Source organism: Ovis aries, chromosome 1, assembly GCF_016772045.2.
Source record: "Ovis aries strain OAR_USU_Benz2616 breed Rambouillet chromosome 1, ARS-UI_Ramb_v3.0, whole genome shotgun sequence".
Classification (NCBI taxonomy): Eukaryota; Metazoa; Chordata; class Mammalia; order Artiodactyla; family Bovidae; genus Ovis; species Ovis aries.
Genome location: NC_056054.1, coordinates 122,661,302 through 122,680,302, shown reverse-complemented (window position 1 = coordinate 122,680,302; position 19,001 = coordinate 122,661,302). Strand labels below are relative to the sequence as shown.

General features: G+C 42.0%; 2 protein-coding genes across 9 annotated transcripts in view; both read right to left on the bottom strand.

Annotated features, from left to right (window-relative positions):
* Positions 1–436: 436 nt before the first annotated feature.
* Positions 437–4,091, bottom strand: DNAJC28 (DnaJ heat shock protein family (Hsp40) member C28). Its single transcript, XM_027978137.2, has 2 exons — positions 3,772–4,091; positions 437–2,853 (listed from the first exon to the last, which is right to left on the bottom strand). Exon 2 carries the CDS (start codon positions 2,801–2,803, stop codon positions 1,661–1,663), a length of 1,143 nt encoding a protein of 380 aa, XP_027833938.1. The 5' UTR covers positions 2,804–2,853; positions 3,772–4,091; the 3' UTR covers positions 437–1,660.
* Positions 4,092–16,942: 12,851 nt separating this feature from the next.
* Positions 16,943–19,001, bottom strand: part of GART (phosphoribosylglycinamide formyltransferase, phosphoribosylglycinamide synthetase, phosphoribosylaminoimidazole synthetase) — a 29,651-nt gene continuing 27,592 nt past the window's right edge. For all 8 annotated transcript variants that reach the window (XM_042229418.2, XM_042229441.2, XM_060416093.1 and 5 more), the window contains 2 exons: positions 18,817–18,932; positions 16,943–18,734 (listed from right to left, as the gene is read on the bottom strand). In XM_042229418.2, coding sequence (XP_042085352.2) covers positions 18,543–18,734; positions 18,817–18,932 — 308 coding nt within the window. In that variant the 3' untranslated portion in view covers positions 16,943–18,542. The remainder of the gene's footprint in view (positions 18,735–18,816; positions 18,933–19,001) is intronic.

Below are 19,001 nucleotides of genomic sequence, written 5' to 3'. Positions count from 1 at the left end.
GCCTGTGCTCTGCAACGGGAAGTCACCACAATGAGAAGCCGGAGCCCCACAGTGAAGAGCAGCCCCTGCCCACCGCAAGCAGAGAAAGCCTGCGAGCAGCAATGAAGACCCAGCACAACCAAACATAAAAACGGTTTCCTTTATATATGTTGTTGTAATGTGATTAGGTAAGTGAAAGTGAAAGTCACTCACTCGTGTCCAACTCTTTGTGACCCCATGGTCTATACAGTCCATGGAATTCTACAGGCCAGAATACTGGAGTGGGTAGCCTGTCCCTTCTCCAGGACATCTTCCTGACCCAGGAATCAAACCAGGGTCTCCTGCATTGCAGGCGGATTCTTTACCAACTGAGCTATCAGGGAAGATATCATGTGTTGTAATTAGGTGCCATGTATCTAATATTTAACAAGATTCACAGAAGCATCACCTTATAAAATGTTTTGGAGCAACAGTTTTTATTATAAAGCTCTTATTTCACGCTGGTCACAATTGTATATAGGGTAACAGATCATTGCAGAAGCTAGTGATAACTCATTCAACAAAATAATCACATATTATACCCATTAATGCCCCATCATCTAAGCAGAAAGGTCTGAAATTTCCTTCTGAAGATGTAATTTTACTTATCTATCACACACTTTACAAAGTAACATTCTTCCAAAATCAGAAGTGACATGCTTCTGAGGGCACTTCCATAGTACAGCACTCTGAACTAAATAAGGAAACAGACCAGCTCCTTTTGACAAGTCTCCATATCCTTCTACTTGCCCAATTCTGTGAATAAGGCAATTACACAGACCTTAAAAAGTCAGATCATTCTGAGAGTGGATGGGACAGTCTCATGGATGTCAATCTCTTCTCATTTGCCAAAGGTGCAAGTGAGCACAAAATTCTGACATCTTGTAGTTGATTATTAAAGGGTTCCTAAGACAGGAAATTGGATCCCTAAGACTGTAAACTGATATATTCCTCTCATTGAAAAAGCCTCTGAGAAGTGTGATATATGAGAGAGAGGCTTCAGATAGGTTTATGTAAAACCAACATTTTGACTCTGATTAGAGATGAAGCCATAAGTGAAACTTTGTTTCCATTGAACCCACCTCTGAGAGGTCAGAAAATAAACTCTTCAAAGTGGACATTGAAGTCTATTTCTTGAATAGCTAAATCAGTTAGCTTGGATGATGGATCTTTGCTGCCAATGGCTCATGAAGTTAGACAGTGCAAAGTACAACCTAGATGTTTGGTGGTTTCTTTATTCAGTACCCACAGAGAAGGCCTTTATAAAAAAAAAAAAAAAAAAAGGAAAGAGTGCCAGAACTCCATTACACTAATTTCCTGTCGTAACGTTTCCAACCATATAGAGAATGTCCCAAAAGTCTTAGACTAGTTTTGTGCTTTAATAAACTCAAGTGTCAATATTAAATTGTTTCCTCTTGTCTTGCTATGTCCTCAGAACAAAGCTGGTTGAATATTTTTCAGACTCAGTTTCTTACAGTTCTCTCACTCACTTACACATCACTGGAGATGTGGGTTGTTTTGTGAAAAGTACAGAGGTGCACAGTTCTCAGACTCTTGTGTTATAGAAAGAAACCTCAGCCTCTATGTGTGGTGTTAATACTACTGAAAATTATCTGGGGCAGTACTGTGAACATTGAGATGATCATATTTTAATAAATTTCCACACATTCATCCAGTTAAAGAAACCTGTCTTAACTCCAGGTGTTTTCTCTCCTTCTCCCGGATCAGTGTTATTTGGGTTTTTATCTGTGATTTCTTTTGTTTTTATAAGGGTTGTGTATATTTCCTGGGTTCTGGCAATTTCTTTCTGTGCATCAAAATGGACCTTCTGCCTAGTCAAGAGGGGAACAATTAAATTAAAATCATTAATTCGCTTATTTAGCTTTTTGATGTTTTCTTGAAACTGCTCACAAACTTGGTTCCACTGTTTCTGTTCAGCTGATGTCATTGGATTCCCAAGTTTTTTCCTTGACACTAAAATTGCCTCTCTGAGTTGATCAATGGTATCCTTTATTTCCTTTTGCATTAGGATCCATTCTGGTTGGTATCCATTATCTATCAATATTCTGTTCAGGTTGTGAGTCATAGGATCAATATATGAACAGCCAGAAAATTTTTTCAGAGGTTTTCCTTTCCCGCTGAGATTGTCAAAGTCTCCTTTAGCCATGGATTCCTGAATGAGATCCTCCACCAAACGCTCTATTGCCTGAGTTATCTTTCGTTCCTTACTGTGTCTTACATCTTTAACAGTGACACTATCAGTGAAATACTGGCTTTGCAGTTTCTGCTTTTGGTATTCCATCACTTGTTCAGTTGCACGGTCTGCTCTAAACTGCCTGTACTGCTTCTCTCGTTGACTCGGAGTCCCAAAACCAATACCCTCAAAACTTAAGTAATGCCGGTGTTGGGGTGTTTTATATTTGAATTTTTCTTCTTCTTCTTCTGTGTCTTCAACTTTACTCTGTCTGGCATTTGTCTGTCCTATCAAGTGGGAAAGTACCTTCCTGTAAGCTTCTTCGATCCTTATAAACGTTGCAGAATCAGCAGTACTAGAGCCACCATCTGGATGGTATTGCTTGGCAAGCTTACGAAAAGATTCCCTGACATCATCTGCAGAACAGCCTTCATCCAGATTCAGCAGCTCATAATATTCTCTCATATTCCTTTTGGATTTATGAGTTGACATCATTCTAGTTCTTATGACACCAAGACATGGACCCATTTTCATTCGATTAGGAATCACTGAAGCACTTCTCAGATGAGGTCTTAAGATCTGAGCCATCATCACATACGTTGTGTTCCTTATGGTACCCAGAGTTCTTCCCTAGCAATGACCTATAAAACAACAAATATAGGGTGAAGAAAGTTGTATTATCAGCTAAACTCATATTTTCAGCAATATGGATGAAATTATGCATACAATAAGGGCACTTCTTTCTGATGCTGCTGCTAAAATTCTCAGAGCTACGATTCATTTATGTTAGCAGAGAAATGGAAGTTGATGATGTCTTACATTAACATTGCGATATGATCTAGATTCTACTCCTCACTAACTGACCCCAGGATGTTAGAGCTGGTAAGTTCTCAGAGATCATCTAATCCAATCTTTTCGTTTTATGAGAACATGTAGACCCAGAAGGTTAAGCAACATAACCAAATCCAATAACAAGGTGGAAGCAAAATGGTTAGGGTTAGGGCACAATAAGCCTCTTGTTTAACTGTCTGTATCCCCAGCAGATCATGAACTTCATCGGCACCATTACTTCTTTAGTAAAAAGTGTCATTGTCTTTACCGTCCCAAGGAGTCTTCTCACGAGGAGACGTGAAATATTCAGAGCACACGCCGAAGTATGTACCTAGTCTGACACTAAATTGAATAGAATCAAATGTCCAAAAAAGATTTTAAGCTCTGCAGCTTGTTAGGAAGGAGCTATTCGCCTCAAGTCGAAAAACCAAGATGAAAGGGTGAGCCCCCTCAACACATTAACTATTATTTTTAAAACGCACGGTACAGGAGAGGAAGGCAGTCTTATACGAAGGTAATGGCAATGAAATGCTGGAAGTGGTTTCACTGAAAATAGGACTTTGATGTATACATGCTAAAACTGAGTTCCCGGGGACTCCAATTTCTGGACAGTTGGGATCGAGGACTTTCACGTTTAACTGGGACTTCGGTGATGGTGCCCACGGTGGCCGTCCCGAGGGGGCGGTCAGTCCCGACGCTGGACACGCCCCGCCCCGCCCCCTACTCACCTCAGACGCGGCTCAGCGGCCCAGCGGCTCAGCGGCTCCCGCCTCCAAACTGAGCCTCTGCGCGTGCGTGCGCCATCTGCCCTTCGCTCCACGGGCGTCCCCGCGGGAGACTCAGCAAGCTCCGCCGTTGGGCTAGACCATCTGCGTTTTACACAGAGGGAATCCTCGGGGTGCGGCGGGCAGTATTATACCTAATAGGCATAGATGTCCTACCTTACCAGAGAACCCCAGAATCTCCTTTAGGCCCTAGTTTTTTCAAGAGGACAAGAGGAGGACTTTTCGAGAGGCCCCGCCCCGTCCCGGGCACCAGCTCCGCCTCTGCCCCCATCTGGAGCGGAAGATGGCTCAATCAAGCGGGATTCTGGGAGATGTAGTTCTCTCGGAAGTGCGGCGCACGTAGGACTACTTCCGGGAGGAGGGAGGCGGGGAGAGGTGATGCGGCGACCCTGCTTAGATGTGTGGGGCTTCTCGTAGCTTATGGCCGGTGTAGGTGGGAACCATTGAAGTCCAAATGGTTTGGAGGGCGACGCCTCTCGGAAAATTGGTTTGAGAAGGGGGAGACGAGTCCGTTTCCTCCAACAGGACCTGGACAGCCTCTTCGGGTGTGCAGCTGGGGACACACTCTCTGAAATTTCTCAGGAAATTCTACCTCAGAAAGATCTAGTTAACCAAGGTTAGAAAGCTGGTCTTTTGTTAGTTCAAGAACCTAGCGAGCAGCTCATTTAGCCAGGCGTCGGTAGTGGGTGAGAACAGTCGAGGACAAAATTAAATTAGGTGTGTTTCCTGGCTTTAAGTTCAGCCACTGTCCTGGGGATTTACTATTTCTCCCTCCTGTACAGGGAGATAAGGTTTTTTTTTTTTTTTTTCTTTTTTTTCAAAGAGGCAGAACCTTGGGGAGTCAGACCTGAGTTGAAAATCCTTTTTGCTTACACTTGCGTTTCTGCTTTTATCTGGCAAATGATTGTACCGGCACATGGTAAACGTGTGTTAACCCCTTCCTTTTGTCAGGCACTGTACTAAATGCGCTATGTACAGTCTTTTAAAATCCTTACAACAGCCGTCTGAGGTAAGCGCTATTGTTTTCCCCATTTTACTTATGATGAAATAATAATTGCATCAAACGCAGTACCTTTTTGTGAAAATTACACAATGTATGTAAACCTCTTTGCATTGTGTCTGCCTGGCACGTTAAACTTTTTTGTTGTTATGACGATGTCTCCTGGAACAAGCCAGAAATAGGTACTAACCTAGAAAGGCTTCTGAGTAATTGTTCAGTCGTTGCTCAGTCGTGTCCAACTCTTTGTGACTCCATGGACTGCAGTACGCCAGGCTTCCCTGTCGTTCACCATCTCCCGGAGTTTGCTCAGACTTAAGTCCATTGAGTCGGTGATGCCATCCAACCATCTCATCCTCTGTCGCCCCCTTCTGCCTTCAGTCTCTCCCTGCGTTAGGGTCTTTTCCTGTGAGTTGGCTCTTCTCGTCCGGTGGCCAGTGTCAGAGCTTCAGTTTCAGCATCAGTTCTTCCAATCAGGATTGATTGGTTTGATCTGCTTGCAGTCCAAGGGACTCTCAAGAGTCTTCTCTGGCATCACAGTTCGAAAGCACTGATAAAGCATCAGTTCTTCGGTGTTCAGCCTTTATGGTCCAACTCTCACGTTGGTATGTGGCTACTGGAAAAACATAGCTTTGACTATAATTTGCTACCTTCTACTAGGTATGCAGAAAATGGTTTAAATTCTGATTCAGAGGGATTTCCTTATAAGCAAACAATGAACATAAAAGAACTCCAGTGTGAGAGAAAGTGTTCCTACAAGTTTGAATTCTTCTAGCCAATATTTTAAACACAGCTATAAAAGTGGGGAAAGCACACAGTTTTAGAAACTACCCATACTTATGTAGCACTTTGTATTTTATTCAGTACAATGCACTAGTCACAAATGTCATTTTGATGTTTACATCTTATAACTAACTATACTTTAGTCCAAGTAGTTAAGTGATTTGGATAAGTGACTAGACTTTGTAAGTTACTGGGACTCTTAAGTCCATTGCTGTTTTCAGAATGTCAGTCTTGTGGTATGATTCTTTACAAGTAGAAAGTGAATTGAAGTCAGCCGAGTAATCAGTAAAGCACACTTTCAACCACAAAGTATAAATTACCTAACTGACCCAGGAGATTATTTTTCTTATGTATATGAAACCGGAAGGTAGGTAGTTTCTGGCATTAGTTCAGCTAACAAGAGGTGCTTTATCATCCTCTCTGTCTATATATATGTGTGTGTGTGTGTGTGTGTGTGTATATTCTGAATCATTTAAAAATAATTGCATGTATTGTATTCCTTTACTCCAAAGCACTTGTTTTTGTAAAGCAAAATACTTTACTCCGAAGTATTGTTTCATCAAAGCAAGGGCATTCTCTTACATTATCATAGCTCTGTTAACAAATTCAACAGATTTAACTTAGACAAAATATTGTTTAATGTACAGTTTTGTATTCCAGTTTCAACAGTTGTCCTGATGATGTCTGTGAGAGCAACCCATAGATTTGAATCAGCAGGTCAAATGAGTGATAAACCAAAGCAGTATTGCCCAGTTTAGTTATGGGCAGAAAGAGTTCACCATTGAAAATATAGTTCCCATTTAAAGAGGAAAAATACAGGGACATTCCTGGTAGTCCAGTGGCTAAAACTCTACACTCCTAATGCAGAGAGCCTGGGTTTGATCCATGATCAGGGAGCTAGATGTCACATGCTGCAACCAAGGGCTTGCATGCCTCATGTAAGACCCAGTGCAGCCAAGTAAATAAATATTAAAAAAGAAAACTGTAGTTCTTTTCCTTTTAAAAGGTGGCTGCATACTCTGCAGTCAGCAGTCCTAGTGATTATAAGATGTGGTCAGAGGATTAAATTTAAAGTCAGAACCAAACATAGGTTGACTAGCTTTTTTTTTTTTTGATCACACCACTTGTGAACAGTGCTCAAGACGAGGGACTGATCCTGGCCCGTGGCGGTGAAAGCGCCAAATCGTAACCACTGGGCCACCACGGACACCTGGTTAACTATCAATTTTTATGTGATCGGCTACCTTGCTTATTTAAACTCCATGGACTTTTAAACCTATTCATTTTCAGTTTAAATTGTTAACCACTTTAAGGTTATGTCATAATTCAAATCAACATGCTTGAACCTTAGTCTGTTTTTTCCACAAAGTCTTAATTAATCACTTCAAGTTTCTCAGCTGGAATGCAGTATAATCTTGTACAAAAGGGCTGGTTTTAGTCTATTGGATTTCACGTGTGTAACATGTCCTAACTTGAAACATCTTTTTCGTAATTCTGTACTCTTACAATAGAGTTGAGCGTTTTGAAACAAATTTCCCCATAAACCAGGGAGGGTAGAGAGTTGGCAGGAATTCCATTAGCATTAAACTTAGTCATTAACTATGTTTCTGAGTGGGTGGAAAATAGATGTGATACTTTTGAGGGCTGTGTTTTAATTCCATCTGTTTCTTCTTTTTTTAAAAAAAGATTCATTTGTTTATTTTGGGCCATGTTGGGTCTTTTTGCTGTGCATGGGCTTTATTTAGTTCTCTAGTTGCAGGGGAGCAGGGGCCAGTCATCGTTGTGGCAGACAGACTCTCATCTGTGCGGTCCACTGCATTTGAGTCCAAAGCACTCAAGCTTCAGTAGTTTGGGCCTGTGAGCACAGTAGTTGTGGTGCACTGGCTTAGTTGCCCCTTGGCATGGGGATCTTCCTGGACCAGGGATTGAGCCTGTGTTCCTTGCATTGGCACATGGGTTCTTAACTGCTAGACCACCAGAGAAGCCCCTCTTCCTTCCTTCCTTCATTTCCTTTCATTTCCTTCGTTTCATTTGCTGGTTCTGTGGTGACTGCAAAGAAGTTGATTTATTTCCAGTAAGTTGTGGTACCATAGAAACCAAAATCACACCCCCCTGCAGATTGATGGATGGTTCCATCTGAACTCTAAAGTCACATTTTGTTCAATGATGTTTGCAAATTATATCTTCTGAAACTACAATTTCCAGAAACACCATGAATCTGCTTTCCTCTGGGTGCCATCTCAATTCATTGTTTTTGGTTTATTTTATTGAAACAGAACTGAGGAACAGTATTGTTAGTTTGGTTATATCAGTTCCTTTTTTACTCTGACCAAGGAAGTGTTGTAGACAGTGTCAGCTTTAAAAGAAAGGAAGAGGTAAATGAACTTAATTAGCATAATAAGACTGAAAATCTACAAGAGTTGGGAAGAGGTAACCTGGAAAAGAGGAGATTCACACTTATTTGAATATTTTTCCATTCTTCATCTTCCTTAGTGGATTAACCAGTTATCTAACACCCTAAGGTGGTCAGTCAGGGCCACACACAGGATTTGTGGAAGTTTGCTAATGAAAAACTACCCTCCCTAACCCAGGATGCCAGTTTTAATTTTTGGCCTTGAATCAACATAAGGATTTATTGTCATTTGAGCCTGCATTTGAAGATGCTTGCTCCTTGGAAGAAAATTTATGACCAACCTAGACAGCATATTAAAAAGCAGAGACATTACTTTGCCAACAAAGGTCCGTCTAGTCAAAGCTATGGTTTTTCCGGTAGTCATGTATCGATGTGAGAGTTGGACCATGAAGAAAGCTGAGCGCCAAAGAATTGATGCTTTTGAACTGTGGTATTGGAGGAGACTCTTCAGAGTCCCTTGGACTGCAAGGACATCCAACCAGTCCATCTTAAAGGAAATCAATCCTGTATGTTCATTGGAAGGACTGATACTGAAGCTGAAACTCCAATTCTTTGGCCACCTGATATGAAGAACTGACTCATTTGAAAAGACCCTGATGCTGGGAATGACTGAAGGTGGGAAGAGAAAGGGACAACAGAGGATGAGATGGTTGGATAGCATCACTGACTTGATGGACATGAGCGTGCTGCAGTCCATGGGGTCACAAAGAGTTGGACATGACTGAGTGACTGAGCTGAAGTGAATGCTTTCTGTTCCTTGAAACAATGAATAATGTATATACCTCCAATTGCAGGCTAATAGTGGGGAAAACAACTGCACATCAGTAGCCTGAGAATCAAGATTTGAATTGTTTTCAGCCCATGTAACATTTACCCAACATGTTTATCAAAATCACTGCTTTACAGCACAACTACTCTGTTTGCTTTCTTTTTTTAAAGAAAAAAATTATCTCTGTCTTTGGCTGTGCTGGGTCTTAACTAAGACCCAGCTGCATGAGGGATCTTTTAGTTAAAACTGGTGGGATCTGGTTCCCTGACTGAGGATCGAACCCAGGACCCCTGCACTGAGAACAGTCTTAGCCCCTGGAACACGGTGGAAGTCCCCATTCTTGTTTTTTCTCACCCTTCAAAATTTGTTTCCAGTTATATTGAGCTGTAATTGACAAACAATGTATACCTTTATAGTCACCCTTCGAAATTTGTTTCCAGTTTTATTGAGCTGTACTTGACAAAAATTTTATACCTTTACAGTGTGCAACTTGGTAATTTTGGTATATGTTTTGACTGTGTGGATCACAATAAACTGTGGAAAATTCTGAAAGAGATGGGAATACCAGACCACGTAACCTGCCTCTTGAGAAATCTGTATGCAGGTCAAGAAGCAACAGTTAGAACTGGACATGGAACAACAGACTGGTTCCAAATAGGAAAAGGAGTACGTCAAGGCTGTATATTGTCACCCTGCTTATTTAACTTCTATGCAGAGTACATCATGAGAAACGCTGGGCTGGAAGAAGCACAAGCTGGAATCAAGATTGCTGGGAGAAATATCAATAACCTCAGATATGCAGATGACACCACCCTTATGGCAGAAAGTGAAGAGGAGCTAAAAAGCCTCTTGATGAAAGAGAGGAGAGCGAAAAAGTTGGCTTAAAGCTCAACATTTAGAAAACGAAGATCATGGCATCCGGTCCCATCACTTCATGGGAAATAGATAGGGAAACAGTGGAAATAGTCAGACTTTAGTTTTTGGGGCTCCAAAATCAGTGCAGATGGCGATTGCAGCCATGAAATTAAAAGACGCTTACTCCTTGGAAGAAAAGTTATGACCAACCTAGATAGTATATTCAAAAGCAGAGACATTACTTTGCTGACTAAGGTCCGTCTAGTCAAGGCTATGGTTTTCTGTGGTCATGTATGGATGTGAGAGTTGGACTCTGAAGAAGGCTGAGTGTCGAAGAATTGATGTTTTTGAACTGTGGTGTTGGAGAAGACTCTTGATAATCCTTTGGACTGCAAGGAGATCCAGCCAGTCCATTCTGAAGGAGATCAGTCCTGGGTGTTCTTTGGAAGGAATGATGCTAAAGCTGAAACTCCAGTACTTTGGCCATCTCATGCGAAGAGTTGACTCATTGGAAAAGACTCTGATGCTGGGAGGGATTGGGGGCAGGAGGAGAAGGGGACGACAGAGGATGAGATGGCTGGATGGCATCACGGACTCGATGGATGTGAGTCTGAGTGAACTCCGGGAGATGGTGATGAACAGGGAGGCCTGGCGTGCTGCGATTCATGGGGTCGCAAAGAGTCGGACACGACTGAGCGACTGAACTGAACAAGTGTGAAATAATCATCACAATCACACTGATTAACAAATTAACATATCATCACCTCACATAGTTACTGTTATCTTTCCTTTTCTTCTTTTGAGATTCCAACTGCAGGATGGACAGCCTTCATCAATCCTTGGGAAACTTAGGACTTCATTTATAGGTAAAGAATTTTAATAAGGGAATTCCCTGGTGTTTCAGTGGTTAGGACTCTGCACTTCCACTGCAGCGGGCCAGGAAAAAAAAGACTTTATCTGGAGTTAAGATCTATTATCTTCTTTTTCTCCTATGCATTGAGTTTGTTCAGCAGCAATTAAAATCCTATGTGGGGCTTCCCTGGTAGGTCAATGGTAAAGAATCTGCCCACCCATGCAGGAGACACAGGTTTGACCCCTGGTCCAGGAAGATCCCACATGCTGTGGAGCAGTTAAGTCTGTGTGCTACAATTACTGAGCCCATATTCCGAAAACTGCTCAAGCCCACGTCTAGAATCCATGCTCTGCAACAAGAGAAGCCACAGCAATGAGAAGTGAGAGGGGAGCCCTCAATCACTACAAGAAGAGAAAGCCTGCTTATAGCAACAAAGACTCAGGGCAGTCAGTTCAGTTCAGCTCAGTAGTGTCCGACTTTCTGCATCTTCATGGACTGCAGCACATCAGGCCTCCCTGTCCATCACCAACTCCCAGAGCTTGCTCAAACCTCATGTCCATGGAGTTGGTGATGCCATCCAACCATCTCATCCTCTGTCATCCCCTTCTCCTCCTGCCCTCAGTCTCTCTCAGCATCAGGGTCTTTTCCATTCAGTCAGTTCTTCACAAAGAATTGGAGTTTCAGCTTCAGCACCAGTCCTTCCAATGAATATTCAGGACTGATTTCCTTCAGAATTGAGTGGTTGGATCTCCTTGCAGTCCAAGGGACTCTCAAGTGTCTTCTCTAACACAGTTCAAAAGCATCAATTCTTCAGCAGTCAGCTTTCTTTATAGTCCAACCCTCACATCATGACTACTGGAAAAATCATAGCCTTGACTAGACAGACCTTTGTTGGCAAAGTAATGTGTCTGCTTTTGAATATGCTGTCTAGGTTGGTCATAGCTTTTCTTCCAAGGAGCAAGTGTCTTAATTTTGTGGCTGCAGTCACTATGTGCAGTGATTTTGGAGCCCAAGAAAATAGTCTGTCACTGTTCCCCCATCTATTTGCCATGAAGTGATGGGACTGGATGCCATGATCTTAGTTATGTGAATGTTGAGTTTTAGGCCAGCTTTTTCATCCTCCTCTTTCACTTTGATCAAGAGGCTCTTTAGTTCCTCTTCACTTTCTGCCATAAGGGTGGTATCATCTCTGTAACAGGTTATTGAAAATTCTCCTGGCAGTCTTGATTCCAGCTTGTGCTTCATCTAGCCTGGCCTTTCACATGATGCATATAGTTAACAGGGTGACAAAAAAGCAATCACTCAGTTTTTAAAAAATTAAATAGCATTAAAATAAAAAACCCAATTAGGAATACATGTTACCAGTGAGGTAGGAGACACTAAAATTTATAAAATATTGCTGGAAGAAATGAAAGAAGACCCAAGTAAAAGGAAAGACATCCTATATTCATCGATTGGAAGACAATATTCAGATGGCAATACTCTCCATATTAATCTACAAGTTAAATTCCTTTCAAAATCTCACCCTTTTTAAAAAAGGTGACAAGGTGATCCTGAATTTACATGGCAAGTCCAGGTACACAGAATAGGGACTTCCCCGGTGGTCCAGTAGCTTAGACGCCACACTCCCAGTGCAGGAGGCCTGGGTTTGATCCCTGGTCAGGGATTGCACGTGCCACAACCAAGACCTGATGCAGCCATATATATATATATAAAATGGAACACAATATAAAAAAAGTCTTGAACAAGAAGAACGAAAGTGAGGAGTCACACTTCCTTATTTCAAAACTCACTACAAAGCTACTGTAATCAAGACTTTGTGGTACTGGCATAGGATAGACAATGAATGTAGGATATCAATGAAATGCAATTGAAAGTCAAGAAATGAACTCATGCATTTTTGGTCAATTGATTTTTGACAAGTGTGCCAAGACAAATGGGTAAAATAGGCTTTTTAGTATGTGGTGCTGGGACAACTGTATATTCACTTGCAAATGAGTAAAGTTGAACCCTTGCTTCACATACTAAAAAATGAACTCAAGATGGATCAAAGGGCTTCCCAGGTGGCGCTAGTGGTAAAGAACCTGTCCGTCAATGCAGGAGACATAAGTGACACACGTTTGATCCCCAGGTCAGGAAGGTGCTCTGGAGGACATGGCAACCCACTCCAGTATCCTTGCCTGGAGAATCTCATGGATGGAGGAGCCTGGAGGGCTGCAGTCCATAGGGCTGCAGAGAGTCGGACATGAGTGAAGCAACTTAGCACACAAACATATAAAACTCTTAGAAGGAAACAGATGTAAAGCTTTGTAATCTTGCATTTGGCAATGGTTTCTTAGATACGATACCAAAAGCACAAGTAACAAAAAATAGAAAATTGGGCTTCATCAAAATTAAGAATATCTGTGCTTCAAAGAACATCATTAAGAAACTGCAAACGCATGCCACGTAATATGAGAATTTTCAGATCACATATCTGTTAAGAGTCTGATATCCAGAATATATAAAGAGCTCTTAAAATTCATTAATAAAAAGAAATTTAAGTTTAAAAATGAGCAAAGATTTGAATACCACATTTCAACCAAGTGAAAGTGTTAGTCACTCAGTCATGTCCAACTCTTTGTGACCCCATGGACTGTAGCCCTCCAGGCTCCCCTGTCTGTGGAATTCTCCAGGCAAGAATACAGGAGTGGGTAGCCATTCCCTTCTCCAGGAGATTTTCCCTATCCAGGGCTTGAACCCAAGTCTCCTGCGTTGCAGGGAGATTCTTTACCATCTGAGCCACCATGGAAGCCCATTTCACCAAAGAAGATGTACAAATAACCACTAAAACATTAAAAGATGCTTATCTCTCATTGCTATTATCTGGAACCCTGTATTCAGTTGGACATGTCTTTCCATTTCTCCTTTGCCTTTTGCTTCTCTTTTCTCAGCTGTTTGTAAGGCCTCCTCAGAGAACCACGTTTCCTTCTTGGGTTTTTTTCTTTGGGATGGTTTTGGTCACTGCCTTCTGTACAGTATTATGGACCTCTGTCCTTAGTTCTTCAGGCACTCTGTCTACCACATCTAATACCTTGAATCTGTTCATCACCTCCACTGTATAATCATAAGGGATTTGAGGTAGGTCATACCTGAATGGGCACTACTTTCTTCAATTTAAGTTTGAATTTTGCATTAAGGAGCTGATGATCTGAGCCACAGTCAATTCCTGGTCTTGTTTTTGCTGACTGTATACAGCTGCTCCATCTTCAGCTGCAAAGAATATCACCAATCTGATTTTGGTATTGACTGGTGATGTCCATATGTAGTCTTCTCTTGTGTCGCTGAAAGAGGGTGTTTGCAGTGCGTTCTCTTGGCAAAACTGTTACCCTTTGCCCTGCTTCATTCTGTACTCCAAAGCCAAACTTGCCTGTTACTCCAGGTATCTCTTGACTTCCTACTTTTTGTTCCAATCCCCTATAATGAAAAAGACATCTTTTTTTTGGTGTTAGTTCTACAAGGTCTTGAAGGTCATCACAGAAGCATTCAACTTGAGCTTCTTTGGCATCAGTGGTTGGGGATAGACTTGGATTATAGTGTTAAATGGTCTTGGAAACAAACCAAGATCATTCTGTTGTTTTTGAGATTTCACCTAAGTCTGCATGCAGTTGGGTATGTTTCCCTTTCTCCCCTGCCACCAGAGGATGTTCTTGACCCAGGGATTGAACCTGTGTCTCCTGCATTGGCAGGTGGATTCTTTACTGCTGAGCCACCAGGGAAGCCCTTTGAACTTTTATTTTTCTCTTATTTTGCAAAAGGCACACCTGACACCTTAAATCTTACAGGGTGCTGTGAACACCCTCAGGGCACCAAAAGGCGGCATGGTTGAAAAGGCTGATTTGCTGTGGAGGCGGAGAATAGGAAATAAATTCTTGACAAAATTGGAGGGTTTCCAATACTTGGCTTTCAACACAATCTAGTAGATTTGTCAGCTGATCTTTTTCTCCATATGGATTTTAGTTCCCCTTTTGTGGATCAGACTTGTGACACCTACATTGGGAGCACCGAGTCTTAACCACTGGACTGCCAGGGAAGTCCCTCAGATGAATATTAAAAATGATTTTTAATGATAAGACCTTGTTTTGGTTTTGTTTATAACAGAAGCAGTCAAGGAATTGAGTGATAATGCTCCAAAAAACTTCATATTAATTTTTGGAGGTTTGTGGTGCAGAAAGATTTAAAATGCAGTTTGACTTCAGTGTCCACAGGTATCTCATGAACCTTTTAAAAAATAAATGTATTTGTAATATTAGGCTTCCCAGGTGGTGCTAGGGTAAAGAATCCGCCTTGCCAAAGCAGGAGGTGCAAATGACACTGGTTTGATCCCTGGCTTGGGAAGATCCCCTGGAGTAGGAAATGGCAACCGATTCTGGTATTCTTGCCTGAGAAATTCCATGGGCAGAGGAGCCTGGCAGGATACAGCCCATGGGCTTGCACAGTCAGACATGACTGAGTGACTGAGCACATCTGTAGTATCATCCATGCAATGCTTTACTGCAGTGCTCACAGTACAGGTGGGGCTCAGGAGTTAGCACTTTTAAGAAGCTTAGCCAGGAACCTACCAGGTTAACAGACAATTTTAGGACTAGGATTGCTGTTCAGGTGGATTAGTATGTTTTGAAACCAGAGGCATCCTGTGGGCTCCTGGGCATGGAAACCTTTTACTCCCATTTTTTTTGTAGGCAAGACTCCAGCCTCCATGACCTTCCCTGAGTTCCAAAGAGTGGATATGAATAGTTGCTAATCAAAGTGAGGAGCAGCCAAGAAACCAGCTGAGGCAAGATTAAAGGGACCAGAGAACTCATCAAGGTCAGGAGACCCACAACCTGTGACCCCACACATACCCCAACCTTGTCAGCAACCCCACCCTTGAAGTGTTTTTATAAAACTCAACAAATCCTTCCAGGTTAGGACACATACTTTTTCAAGCCAGGAGCCTTCTGTGCCCATCTTTACTTGGCAAAGCAGTAAGGTTCTCCTTTTCTATTTTACCCAAACTGAGATTTGATTTGGCACAGGTGCAAAGAGGCAGAATTTTTGGCATTATAAGGTCATTGCCTCCAAAGACCTCTATTCCCATAGCTCTGGGAGACTGTTAATCTCCTGTCTATAAGGATTTGCTTGTTCCAGACATTCCACATAAATGGAATCTTAAATGTGCAGTCACGTGACTGGCTTCTTTCACTTAGTATAATGTTACAAGGTTGATCCATGTTGCAACCAGTACTTATTTCCTTTTTATGGCAGAGTAATATTTCATTGCATGGATAGTTTACATTTACTTGACTTCATTATCTAATGGACATTTAGATTATTTCTGGTTACAGCCTTGTGGTTAATGTAAGGTGTACATGGCTTGAGAAAGAATGGCTAAGAAGACTGTCTAAAAGAGCGTAGGGATGGAGGAGGTAAAAATTGCGTATTAGGTAATTGGTAAAAAGCAATTCAGGCTTTTTACCAGTTCAGATAAAAAAGAGGAACTGTCAGTATAATGTGAACTTCAAAAAATAACTGTAATATTATTAGTCTCCCAAAACCTCTTGCAGCTGCATGTCACCTGACCTTTGGAGCTGGGCCTTTGTCAAATTGGGGCCTCTGAGCATGGGAATCCTTGTCATGTGGCATCCACCATCATGTGAGGCAACCCAAAGGCAGTGTCCTAGTCTCTTTACCCCAGGCCATTAGAGTAGGGTGAGTGACCTAGACTTGACCAGTCAGATGATCCTACTTGGGCAAGTGACCCAGAGACTGAGGAAGTCAGGGTGCACGTCAGTCGTGGAAGCGGCGACAGACTGCTCACTGAAGCGAGGCCGGGGGAGCCTGACTTGGCCACGGCACCCACGTCCTTGCCCGTCTTCCCCTGGGCTCGACTTTGGCTGTGGTTCCGACTGCTCAGCATGGGAGCAAAGAGCCAAGAAAACTCTGGTGAAAAAGGGTTATGAGGGACTAGCTACACCAGTTACTAAATGCCATATTGTACTGCAGTTACTTAACTTGGCACATTACTTAACTTTACTTAGCACAACTCGGGGGTTCTCAGTTCCCCAACCAAGACTGAACCTAGGAACTTGGCAGTGAAAAGTGATGAGTCCTAACCACTGGACTGCCAGGGGATTCCTTGTACTTGAGTTATTTTTAAAAGTTTGTATAGCAGTTAAAAAATGGTAAAACATTTAAGAAGGTACATTTAGAGGCTAAAACCTCTTAAAAAATTATTGTAACATTCCTCTCTAGAATATCTGGCTTACCCATCACTTTGAAACCGACACTTGAATGCTCTGACTGTTGTGTGTAACCTGCACAACTGATTAAAGTCAAACCCCTTTTCCCCTATCTCATATCTTTATACCTGAACACAATGTAGGGGCTTGTTTAATCCTGCTTACACAAATAGAAACAGAGAGATTAAAGACAAACATCCGTATTTCATTAACAAAAGAATTTAACATCTGTTGTCACCCTTCCATGCATTTCCTCTTATGTTAAATGACGTTTTCTCAAGTATCATTTTAAACCAATGGCTGCACATACACTCAACATGTCCAAATACTGTTTATCACAAACTAGACAGCAGAACACCCTATGTGACTCCTTTGTCCTTTCAGTATGCAGGAGTCCTGCCTGCTTTTTTTTTTTTGGTTCTGTCAACCAGGTATTTCTGACACATTTTGATTCTTCCTATCTGAAGATATTGGATCAGCTGCCTTCCATGGAGTCCAGGTTCCTTTTTGTGGGGATTAGTGTCTAAATTAGATTGGTTTTTCTAATTTACATCTTGGTATCAGCTTCTACTTTTATTATAGGATGTGATTTTATCAACTAAATAACATTTTGCTTTCTATCTTCCAACTTTCTAAAAACGTCATAGGATAGTGTTGGCACCTAATTATGTACATAATAGGCACATAATTATGTTGAGTGAACTCCCTAGACAAAAATGAATCAACTGTTTCTGCAGCAAAGGTACCTGTATGAACTGATGTACCTGGAACAGCATTTGATGGCAGTTGCTGACTAGTCAATGAGAGGTAGGGTAGTGTTGCCCAGCTGCCTGGGGAAGCCGGCTTGGACCAGAGGCAGTGAAGAGGGTCTCTCTACAAGGTCTCTGTCTTTTCATCTGACTTTGTTTCTCTTCACCCTCTACTCTTTCCCATTCTAAGGCGAGAGCTTACTATCTTCTATGTGTAACTACTGTAAGGGTCCTGTACTGGAGGTTTTGAGTTTAAACTCCAAGGGAGGACTTGTATAGGGCTTCCAGGTACCTTCCAGTAAGGTGCCCATTGCTGGGCAGGCAGAACTTTTAAGCCCCTTTGAAAGTGGCTCAGAAGTTTAAGGCTGGCTGGCTAGTTGCCTGTGGCCTGGTGGCCATTCACTGTTTGCTCAGCTGTGACAGAAATGTGGTCCTGTTTGTAGGGTCAAGAGCATATGCCCGGTGTGTGAACCTAGACCTCCCAGTTCCAGAACTGCATATCCAGACTGGAAAGAACTGGCCAGGGAGGGAAACCATGTGGTCCCTTTAAATGCTTTACTAGTCTGAGTAGATTGCCTTCCATCCTCCCAAACTGTGAAGCTGAAATCTGGGTATTATAGAAACTGTCAATTATTACAGGAATGTGTAATGATACTTCAAAGCACAGAGAACACTATCCCTCAATGGGAGCTACCCAGAAATTTTATGATACCAACTTATGATCAGAATAATTCGAGAAGTCTCAAATTAGTACAGATATACAATATGGGGACAAGATACTAACTTATTAGACTTGTTAGCTCTTTGAAAAAGAAACGACTAAGTTTTGGTATCATACTTGGCTGAGAGTAAAAGGAATTCTGAAGGCCTAGTTTGATTATGAACAAGAAGGCCCCGAACAGGTAAAACCTGAAAGGCCACTGTAGGTAACACACAGATGTCTCACACATCTTTTAGGCAGAGTCCAGGATAAAAAGTCACCCTGCAGCACCTACAATGCTCTCGAAACTGTCTCCATTCCCGGGTGATGATGCTTCAGTCCTCTGTAACCCAACAGATTCTGCCATTTTCTCCAAGACATACAGCTCCACTGGCCACCAGCTGGAGGGCTGAGGGAAATATTTTATGTTCTGCTAATTTTACTCTCTCAGATAGAGTTTCAACAGTGTCACCCCTCTTCACTGGAACGGCTTCCTGTAAGATAATTTGACCAGCATCTACATCTTCCTGGAAAAGAAAGCAGAAGTTTTGAATGTTACCTCTGGCAACTGCAACTGACATTTAAATACTAATCACGAGCCATACTCACAGCTACAAAGTGCACGGTGCACCCGGTGATTGTGACCCCAGCGTCCAGGACTTGTTCATGGGCATTTGAACCCTTAAACGAAGGGAGCAAGGATGGGTGGATATTGAGCATTTTCCCTGGAAATTAATTAAAATGTGGTCAGAATAGGGAATGTACACTTTCCTGTCTAGAATCAGGAATCAACA

What these genes read in the sequence shown, in the direction of transcription:
- DNAJC28 (XM_027978137.2), bottom strand. Translation starts at nt 2,803, where the DNA reads ATGATGGCTCAGATCTTAAGACCTCATCTGAGAAGTGCTTCAGTGATT.